Raw genomic sequence first — 11,251 nt, forward strand, 5'->3', positions numbered from 1 at the left:
GAATTTTTTTTTCCTTTGCTTTTTCAAAGGGTTATTTGCTTCAGTGTGTTCTCATTATTAAAGTAGGGCATCTGCTGAAATAAAAAAAAAGAAATTGTACACAAAGCAAATGAAAATGCTGGGAAATAGAAAGTCAAGAAAATTAATGGGTGTTAATGATGTCCATGGTGCAGCCAAGCTCAGACCTGTCTGCTGTCTGTTGCAAAATCAACATCTTCATTCAAGGGCTTTCCTCTCTCACAAGTTCTTCTCAGTGGCAACCAAATTCTTCTTGAAGCTAATGGGAACAAGCTCTGACATTTATATAAATGACTTCTAAATGCATGAGAACCATCCTTCTGAAACCAGCAGAGGCTACATTGCTGTAGGTAGCAGAGAATCAAAGTCACTTCTGTTGGCAAAGATCCTTAAGGTCATCAAGTCCGACCATTAACCCACCACTAACCTGTGTCCCTAAGCACCATGTCTGATGACCTTAGAGGTCTTTTTCAACCTAAACAATTCTATGATTTTATGACTCCATGGATCTGATGGCATGGCACCAGTACCAGTGTAATGTATTCCCTTGGATACACTGCAGAGGAATTGCTGGCAGAAGAACCTGTTTGGATTTGGCACATATGCAACCCCAGCCATTTGCCTGTGTGTCCAATGTTTTGCCCTGACCTGTTGAGGCTTTGCAGGGTTGCATGACCTCCCTGTGCTGCAAGCAGACAAGTGAAGCCCAAAAGATCAGTCCAGCTGCATTTCCCTGGGGCTGCCCCTGAACATGGGGCAAGAAGGAGCTCCTGGGATCAGAGGCTTGCCCTGGAGTCCTGTTCTTGGACTCAGCAGGACAAACAATGGTTTTCCAAGCAAACTTCCCTGTGAACCCCTTCCAGACCATCCTCACCTGTCCCCAGAGCCTTCTGAGCAGGAGATGGTCACCTGCCAGCTGCTCCAATCCTGACCCACTTTTCCTGAGAACCCAGCAAGGGAGAGTTTCACAGACAAGAGGAAATCCCGAAACAGCATGCAGCTCAGAGAATGGAAAGTTTTTTCTTGGGGAGGGTTGGGTTTATTGTGGTCCCCCCCCCCCCCGGCTTCCAGCTTTCCAATGAATGCATCTGGCAGCACAGTGTCCCTGCCAGTGTGGGATCCCAGAGGAAACCAGAGCTGGGAGGGCTCTTCCTGCCCGGGGGAGGCTTCCCAGGAGTGTCAGGGATTTACAGTCACCTCCTCTGGCTCCCCATCCCTTGCAGAGTCGCCCTGAAGGCCATGTGCAGTGGCAGGCTGCAGACAGGTCTGCTGGTGGCTGGCTACTTTGTCTACCTGCTGGTGGGTGCTGCCGTGTTCCAGGCCCTGGAGAGGACTGCTGAGAAGCAGGAGAAAATGGCAGCTGCCCAGATGAAGGAGGCTTTTCTGCAGAACTTCACGCAGCTCACGGTGGCGGAGATGGAGCAGTTCATGAAGGTGAGTGGAAGTCCTTTCTCCCTCCTGTTTCTCCATCAGATGTTGTTTCCTGCTCATCCTCGCTGCACAGGTAACTCTCACTGCTTTGCTTCTCATTGGGGTCACTTGGATGCTTCCAGAAAACCCCTGTCTGGTGTGAGCAGGCAGCTCAGTCTGATGGTAAATACAGCTCGTGTAGCTGGACAAAACCTCATGTGTGCTAGCTATTAAATATCCCCATCCCACAATAGCCTGTGTTTTTTGGGGTCTTGCCTCCTGTTGCTTCTGCTTTTAGTGGGGCTGTGTTCTTCTACAATGGGGGGCATGGCAAGAAAAATGAGGCTGTCTGAAATGAGTAGGTGTAGCTGCCACTTGGAACAGCGTCACAGATAGTGCAATACAGAAACAATAAGGAAAGGTCTTGATGGGGGGGGTGGGGAACCCAAAAAAACTCCAAATAGTTACAAGGAGGGTGGCATGATCAGAGTTTAGTTTTTGAGAAGGTTGGCATGATCTGAGTTTCGTTTTTGAGGATGCTGCAGAAGAGAAACAAGTAGCCTGGCCAGGGGGAAATATTTCTGGTCATGGCACAGGAAGATGAAGATTATTATGGCTGTCTCTTCAACTTGGGTATTTTAGAGCTCTGTCTGCTGTAATGCAGGAGAAAATGAGGAGTTAAAACCTTGCTGGAAGCATTTCCACATGGAAATGGGCCACTTCACAGAATAAAGAAATGTTGGGAAGAACTGGTGTTTCTAATAGCAGAGCCAGAAATTCAGCCTCTGTTTCACCCATGCATGCATCCTCTTCACCTGTTTTTTATGGGTAGGGAAGAACGTAAAAAAGATAAAATAGAGAGCTTTTCAAGAAGGGAAGGGGAAAAAATGAGCTTTTAAGACAAAGAAATCTTTGTGCAAGGGCTATGGAAATTATTTTTGTTAGCCTCAATTTTCTGAGACACCAGCAAAAACATAGTGAAGGGAGAAGCAGGGAGGAAGATTTTGCTGGTGCAGTTTATTCCAGCACGTGTCCTGCTTCTGGCAGGGCTCTGTCCTGGATTTTATCTCAGTTGTTTCTGTACAAACCAGCCTGCCTTCCAGATGTCCAGTCCGCTGTTCTCTGTTTGCAAAAGACAGGGACAGCTGGATACTGTTTGCTTTTAAAATTTCCTTTTAACTTAAAAAAAAAAGGAAAAAAAAGAGAGTTAAAAATATAATGGCACTTAGAATTAAAACCAAGGAAAAGTCTGAAACTGCATTGATAAATATAGCACTGGAGAGGTGTGGAAGACATATTTAGTCAAGCCTTGTGTGGCAGGGCAGTCTCAACTCAACTCAACCCAAACCATCTCTGACAGATGTTCCTCTAACCTCTTCTCAAAGGCAACTTTGCAAGCATGTGTGCAAATGTGTAAATTTATCTATGTGTATTCATGCATACAGTTTGGAGAAGAATGTGTTTGTCAGGCATTGAAAATCAATGGACTTTTTCTGAATTTAATTCTGTGACACTAACCAAAATACAGACTTGAAATGAAGTGCTCAGTGTATCTCATGTGTACCCTGGCACAGCTCGCTGATGCAGCACTGGGAGGGATCAGAGCCACTGCTCATACAGGTGGGTGATCAGATCTTGGATCCACCACTGCTATCTCAACTGCAAGTCCAAATCCAGCAATCAGCCACCCCCATCTCCTAAACCAGTGCTCTGCTACATCCCAGTCACTCACAGGATTGTGATTTTCCAAATAGCTTGGCCTGAAAGAAACAAGGTCCTTGGTCACACTGAAAGAAACAACTTCTCTTCAAACACCCACTAGAGCAGTCAGCACAATCAGGGCAGAAGTTGAACACCCAAACCCACTGGGTAATGGCTTCCCAACCTTGGAGGTGAAGGTGTGAATAGTGTCAGACAGTCTCTGAAGGGAGGTGAGTGGTACTCACAGGAGAGGAGCAGCAGTTGGCTCAACCTGTAATATTTTTGCAGCAAGCTCTTGAGAAAAGCAGTCATGATGATACCAAACTTTGCTTTCTCTCCCAGAACCTGATTGAAGCCATTCAAAATGGAGTATACCCTGTTGGAAATGAGTCACAGTTTGAAGAGAGCAACTGGGATTTCAGCAACTCCTTCTTCTTTGCAGGCACAGTTGTCTCCACAATAGGTAGGTCTAATGCTTTCCATTTATGTGTGCTTGTGTGTGAGTGATGCTTATTGTGTCTGGTTATTAGGGACATGAATGGATAATACTTCCCAGGATAAAAACTCCAGACCTTTGTTGTCATGGGTTAGTCCTAAGACCTTCCCAGTGCACAGCTCTTCATGTTTTATTTTGACTTGTCAAAATCAGTGGCCTTTCCTATTATTTCTCACTTGTTTCTTCTTTTCAAATCATCTGTTATAATGTTCACTCTGCTGATATTTGTAGGTGGGAGATAAACTTCACTTTCCTGGTGTTTATTCCAGGCTTTAAATCTGAGAGTGCTGTAAAACATAAAAGATGTAAGGAAAGAAGTGAATCCTGCTGGGGCCTGGGCACTGTCTCCATAACCTGTTTTGAGCTGTTAATTCACATATTCAACTAGTAACATGCCAGGAGGAAAAAATGGGAAGGGGAAAAGGCAAATGCTGAGAATTTTACACTGCTGCTTCAAGCTGTTCTGACCTTTACAGGGCCTGCCTGCCCCTACCTGCTTCATCCTTTCTTTCAAATGTACATCCCAAAAAGGGCAGGCCTGCCAAACTTAAGGATAAAATCCATACTGTTGGCACCTGCTTCACAGTCATGCAGTGGAAGCCAAATCTGTGTTTTTACAGAGTGCTGCTAAGGCCTCACTGCCACCAGACCCTAAAAGCACATCTGATCTGTGAGTGTGACATGTTCCAAGGGCCTCAGCAGTGTCCCAGCACCATGGGAGCTGTGTAAGTGCTGCCTGAGCCCACAGGGAGATCTCCTGCTGTAGAAGGGGAGGGTTCTGACCCATCACTGAAACTGGAATATTTCTGCAACAGGGAGCACAAGACAGCTCATGCATTTGGAAATCCAGTAGCCCAAAATCACTCAGTTGTTTTGTCTTTTCCCCCAAAGAAAACATTGCATTTTCCAAATAATGGATGCCTTGGCATGAACTGTGCATGGGAAATGCAGTTTCACAGGGTCACTGATAGCATGAGGACATACACAAAGTTCAATATCCTTGCACTCAGGCATATAACTCATAGGGTCCAAGAGTCTTGAGATTAAAGGACATGTTTGGGGTTGTTCCACTACTTAGGTAAATCCTCTCTTAGTAGGACCTTAAGGCAAATGTCTCTTGGGCATGAATAAATCAGCCACCAACAAGGTCTGGGCTAATTAGCACCATCAATTCTAATGCACACTGCACTGTCTTGGGACTGGAGTCAGTATCTGGACACAGCAGCTCACTGGGATGGAGCCAGGGAGGTCACTAACACACAGGCCAATCAACAAGAAGCTGGAGATGTGATCCTGACAGCCTGGGACTCCAGCTCTGATGTCTTCCAGATCCTCAGAGTTCTATTTTCTGACTTTCCATGTGTTTGTCATAGGACAGAGCATGTTTCCCATAATTAAATCTTGATTGTGTTTTTGTTCCCACTAAGGCTGTGTTGGGAACACACAGTGCTTCTGCATTCCCCCAGACATGCAGGGTGAACCACTTCATCTGCTCACTGCCTTTTTCAGAGGAAAAAAAAAAAAAAGTGCATTTGGGCTGAGAAGCACTAGCCACATCTTTTAGGGTCAAAGGCAGGCTGGATTGGAGTAAAGGGTGAATATGACTGTGAATTGCTGCAGTTCTTTGGAATATCTCCTCTGACCCATCTTTTTTTTTATAGGCTATGGCACATTACATCCTAAAACTGCTGGGGGACAGATCTTTTGTGTGTTTTTTGCTCTTTTTGGAATCCCTCTGAACATTGTTTTTCTGCACCGTGTCGGTAAGATGCTCTCACTGCTCTGTAAAAAGCTGGGGAAATTCCTGTACGAGAAAGGAATGAGAAAGGTAATTGGTTTTATTTACTCAGACACAATTATATGCTCATTTCTAGTGTTTTTCTCAAGTTTTATGCTGCCTTATCCTCGATTGTATTTGCTCTTGTGCTGTTTTAGATGTTGTTCTAGGGCAGGAAAAGAGCCGTTTTTCACTTGCAGAGCTAAGCAGACATGTCAGCCATAGAAGAGATATTCAGACAAAGGCATGCATTTTGTCTTCCCATCTAGATGGCAGAAATCCAGCCCCTTCAGCAATCAGTGGAGAGATGGGGCATCCCACCTCATTTCTTGAGACACTTATCTCAGGAGCCAACACCCTAGGGAAGTGCATGCATCCCTTTAAAACCAGTCAGGGTGATTAAACATCACCTGGAGGCTGCAAAAAGCAGGTGAGCTGTGCAAAGCTGTAAAAATTAGGTGAGATGTAGAGCTTTTAGTGGATTTTAACTCAATGCATAGTGTTCTACCCCTCCTAACTGATTACCCAGTCCTTTAGTTTCCCTCCACCCTTAACTGCATCAGGCTGGAGTTGTCCATTTGAGCCTGGTTGCTGAAAGATGAGGAGACACCTGTAACAAGCTACAGACAGGATGGCTTTTGTCTGGTTTATGCCCCAATTTATTTTCAGCTCCTCCCCTTCTCTCAGCACTGCTGAGGAAGTGAGAATAGCTTTTCTGTGTCTCCTACTGTAATTCTCTTTCAGGATAAAGTATGATTGCTACAGATAACCCTGTTCAGATTACTGAGTTTCTTGTCATATATGGCAAATTTAAACATAGAAGATAAGAACATGAGAAGATAAGGCTCAATCAGACACAGACTCAAGCATGTATGCAATACATGAGGACATGAGAAGTTATCCAGCAGTTGCCATTAATTTCCAGGCAATCTGGATTTGGAAAATTTTATACATAGAAACTATGTGTGTCTGGCTAATAAATCTCTACATATAACAAGTCTTCTTCTCTAGTCAAAGCTCCTCCATGACTGCTGGGAAGTAGAATGGTTTAAAAGTCTCTTTATCAAGACCTCATTAGTTTTTGGATTTGTTTCCTTTTTTTTTCAGTGAGATATCCACTGGTTAGGAGCCAAGTTGTGGCATTGATGCAATGAGAAATAAAGTCAGTAATTAAGACTCTTGAAGATAGTCCTGTCAGAAATGGTGCTATTAGTTTGTATAAAAAATATTCTTTTCCCAGGCAAATCTGAATTTAGGTGCCAACCCTAAATACCTAAAAATTAAAAATGAAGTTGTATGGTGAAAAGTGGAAATGGTTTGACTCTGGTAAATGTCATTAGATAGGTATTTCTCCAATAGTAACAGTCATTGATACAATCAGGTAAAACACTACATCTTCCAGGGCCACTGTGGATATGCAACATTCATAACACCTGGCTTCCCACAGCTTCTAAGCAGGATTAAGGTATTTCCAGAGGAAAAGCACTCAGTAGAAGTCCTTCAGATCCTCCTGATCCCAGATAGCCACCCACTTTGAATAACCACTATTTTATATAGCTTATTTCTGTCTCAAATCATGATTATAATTGAACTGGTTTCTTTTTCAGAAGAAGATCAAATTTCTGACCCTTTTGTTCTTCCTGGCAACGGGGATCCTGGTTTTTCTGTGCTTGCCATCAGTCTTCTTCCAGATAACAGAGGGCTGGTCCTACAGTGAAGGAATTTACTTTGCATTTATCACCCTCAGCACCATTGGCTTCGGAGATTATGTTGTAGGTAAGGTTGATTCCAGAGAGGAAACACATCCAAACACCAGGATAATGACTGTAATCCCCATGGGTTGACTGAATGTACTGTAGAGACAAATCTGTCAAAAGTCTTTGCCTTGTACAATTCTGGGGGGAAATACTCACTTCTCTGGGGTTGTATGTGCTGATAAAAGCACCAAATCATCAAAATATAAGGAAATTAAGTTCTTTGGGGTACAAAGAAGACAAGTATTCTGGTTAGGGAAGAGTGAGGGAATTTTTATTACCAAGAGGCAACAGTTTATGACAGCTGTACAAAACAAGGTGTGTATCACTGCTTTAGCCATCTCAGATTTAGGTTTCACAGTGTAAAGTGAAGAAATAAGTGATCATGTTTCAGAATATATGATTTCACACAACAGACTAAGAGGTGGAAATCCCATCCATGGGAAATTGGGGAAATCTACTCACAGTATTAGAAGTGGGGTTAAATATAAAAGTGCAGAAGTGGCCTTCTTTAGTCTCCTGAATATTTCTGGAGGTTTTTTATCCTTACAAACCACAGATTAGGATTTCCCCTGAAGAAACACTGTTTAAGCCGCACTCAAGCATGCTGGAGTGCTTATCAAAACATTTTTGTGGATCTGCTGGACAAAATACACTCTCCATGGAATAAATTTCCAAAAGAACTGCAAAATAATTACCAGGAGCAAAATCAGTGACCACAGAAGAAGCAGGAAACTGAACTCCACGGAGAACCCAAGATTTCTCTACAACAACCTGTCGTGCCATCTTCTTGCCAGCTGAACGTCTCCTCAGCAGGGATATGCAAAGAAAACTGCAGCTAATACTTGCACCAGTGCTGTCCCCACACAGGGTCTGGAAGCCTCACACACCTTTCTGAAGGACAGACATTCACCACACAGCAAACCCCAGGCTCTCAAGCCTTGCAGAAGTGCTAGACAGGCCTTGGAGCCTCTCTGTTGGAAGGATTTCTTACATCAGGCTGATGACTTTGGCAGAGGGAGCCCACAAACTTTTCCAAGCACTGATGTGTCACTGCTGACTGCAATTTCTCTAAATCTATTCCATGAAATAGTCTGCTGTACAGAATTATGGGGAGGGGCTGGTGCCATGCAGGAGAAAAACTGAGCATCAAAATGTTGCATTGTCTTTCCTTGTCAAAATCACAGGTGTATTTTACTATAATGACAGCAAGTCACAGCCTGAAAACCATGACTTCATAGCACTCCTCTGCAGCCATATTGCTTTACAAAAACAATTAATTGTATTTTAACTTTCTAACTGTTAATTAAAAATAACAGTTAGATAGGCCTCATGGCTCTATGATTTCATCTTCATTAGAATGACTTAACTCGATCTAAAATATTTTTCTGTGCCAGTATTTATCTTAATTGGCTTTAACAACAGTAATAAAATGTTGATAAGTTTAATGCTTCACATCTTCACAATGAAACAAGCAGAATCAATGACTGCACTGAGAATTGCTGACAGATGATAAATGGTTTTGCATTGGCCAAGTGGAACAGAACAGGTTTGAGTTGATTTGCATTTTAGTAATTCAAAATTGTGTGTAGCTGAGCCGGTTTGGGGCAGGCAGACATGCTGGGAAGATGGCTCAGCCTGGGTTTAACTGTTGGGAATACATGAACATACAGTTGATACCTCTAGGGTGAAACTCACTGGACTTGTTAACTGAATACTCCCTGCTCAAGTCCAGTTTTGGGTTAACAATACAAGGATATTATGCTTTGTACCAAGGCTGAGAATGCCTTTGCCAACTCTGCCAGCAGCAGAAAAAGAAACAGCTGTTAGATATCTATGCATGAGGACAAACCTGCCCACTGCTGCCCCATTTTCAGAGCTCTTGGATAACAAAGAACAAAAATCTTGCCCATTAATCTATGCAGAAATTGAAAAGAGTTGCCAGCACCTGGGCTCCTTCTGGGCAGGTTCACCACAAGGTTTGTGGTGGTCTCCCTCTCCATGCACATTGTTGTGTTATCCACTATGTCAAATCACCTCTGGCAGTGACCTGGAGCGCTCCATAAGCAATATCACCAAGTGTTCCTGCAGATGCCAGGGCCACACCACCTGTACCATGATGATAATATTGTGTGGAACCAAGCAAATGCTCTCTGTATGTTGAGGTCAAACAAAATGACCCATGCAGAACACCAGGTGTGAAGTCCTGGCTGATGCTAAGAGGATCAGACTACATGAAATTAGCTTTGGTCCACTGGTTTCCAGCATAGAAAGTTCTGTTCTTGGCATGTGTCAGTAAATTCTCATCAGTAATGTATTTTTTTAAATGGGGGAAGCTCCTGAAGCCATTCAAAAGTGAGGTGGGAATTGCAGCTGCTCTCTCTGTGTGCTCGCAGGTACCTGTAATTTAAAGGAAATATTTATTAGGTTGTAATCACACTATAGAAATACAGGGAATGACAATTACCCAGATAATAATGGTTGTGTGGTTACAGTGGCCCATTGTGCTCTGCTTTTTGTGCTTTGGGAGTTTGGGTGTAATTCCAAAATAATACAATACAATTTAGCACTACTTCCCACATTATTTCATTTACCTGTACGTGCAGCAGTTGTACTGGGATTGATATGTAGTAAGGGGGAAAAAATAACCTGCTCTGATGATAATTCACCTCAATCACAGGATCACAGAATCACAGAATGATTCACTTCAATTCCAGTGTGTCATTTGACAGGCCAGCGTATTTGATTCATATTTATTTCATATATCAGTTCATTGCAACAATAAGAGAATTGCCCAGCCTTAACCTAATGCTCTGGAGCTGAGAGTCTCCATTACAGCAAAAAAGTCACTTTAAAGTACTCAATATAAAACATACTGATGAATTCATTAGGCTGTGCGACTTTACACTGGCAAGGCAATTTTAACTTTTTAATTTTCTCGTTCTTTCTCCCCCCTTATCTTCAGGCAAACAGTCTGACAGGAAATACTTTTCCTACTATCGAGTGCTTGTGGCCATTTGGATTCTTTTTGGCCTTGCCTGGATTGCTCTGCTGTTTAATTTATTGACAACAGTACTAGAAGATACTGAAAAAATAATTGTCAAGGATCTCCAGCAAATTGGAAAGGTGAGTAAGGACAATGTAGGAAGCCAGCAAAGAAGATGCTGGCCTGTTCAATTTATTCCAGAAGAAGAACCACTACCACCACGTGCTGGAGGGGATGCAATGAAAATGGAGTCATTAACAGCAGATTCTGAACACACAAAAAACGAAAAAAAAGTGTTTTCTAATAGCAAAACTATAGCCATAATGAGTCGAGAATTCAATTCTTCATTGGAGAATTGCTAGTTAATTATTCTAAAGAAATTCCTATAGAAATAAAATTTCTCCTGCCTTTTGCTGAGATATGACCTTTTAGAACTCAAGAACTACAGTTACACAAAGCCTGGATATTAATGGTAAGAAATTTGCTCCTCAGTTTGCAGCTAGGTTGTGCTCACAGCCTGAGAAGTGCACTTGCTTTGCAAGGTGTTTTTAAGGTGCTCTCACAAAAATGCAGAGGAGGGGCATGGAAGAGCTTGCTGGTTCTGTTTGGATTTTGCAGCTTGCAAGAAATCATGTCTCTTCCAGGAACTGACATGCAGAAGCTTTTCTGGCATTGCACAGCACTTTTGGAAGAAGAAATAAGGGTATATAACTTCATAGGTGCCTGACTTGAGCCATCATTTTGGATAAGGTGTTATGGTCTGAAAGACATGTTTAAATGACAAGACCTGAGCTCAGTTCAGAGACACTTGAAGCATCTAATGGACAGGGTTATGAAAAGGTTAGCATGTTAAAAATGATTGATTCTACCTCTTCCTCTTTTATTCTAAGTTGAATAAAGGCAATTTCAGCTTTTATCCCTGTGGCTCTGAAAAACCTTTCTGATGGTGTTCATAAAAAACGCATCAGTGTCTTTAATTCAAGTTTTATAATAATTTTATTCTGTAAGTTTTTCATAAGAAGAGAGACCAGTTTGAAGGGAGGAGTCCTTGCTGCTGTGTTTTGATTCCATAGGAACTGTGAAGCCATTTAGCAATGATTCTGTGGTGC

General features: G+C 42.6%; 1 protein-coding gene across 1 annotated transcript; it reads left to right on the forward strand.

Annotated features, from left to right (window-relative positions):
* Window positions 1–1,257: 1,257 nt before the first annotated feature.
* On the forward strand, window positions 1,258–10,504 carry LOC128943894 (potassium channel subfamily K member 16-like). The gene is made up of 5 exons (XM_054286862.1): window positions 1,258–1,452; window positions 3,472–3,592; window positions 5,287–5,453; window positions 7,010–7,178; window positions 10,122–10,504. The coding sequence occupies exons 1-5, from the start codon at window positions 1,258–1,260 to the stop codon at window positions 10,502–10,504; spliced, it is 1,035 nt and encodes a 344-aa protein (XP_054142837.1).
* The last annotated feature ends 747 nt before the right edge of the window (window positions 10,505–11,251 follow it).

This window comes from Melozone crissalis, unplaced genomic scaffold (genome assembly GCF_028551555.1).
Source record: "Melozone crissalis strain CALT ecotype California unplaced genomic scaffold, PUWL_Pcris_2 ptg000056l_1, whole genome shotgun sequence".
NCBI classification, from domain to species: domain Eukaryota; kingdom Metazoa; phylum Chordata; class Aves; order Passeriformes; family Passerellidae; genus Melozone; species Melozone crissalis.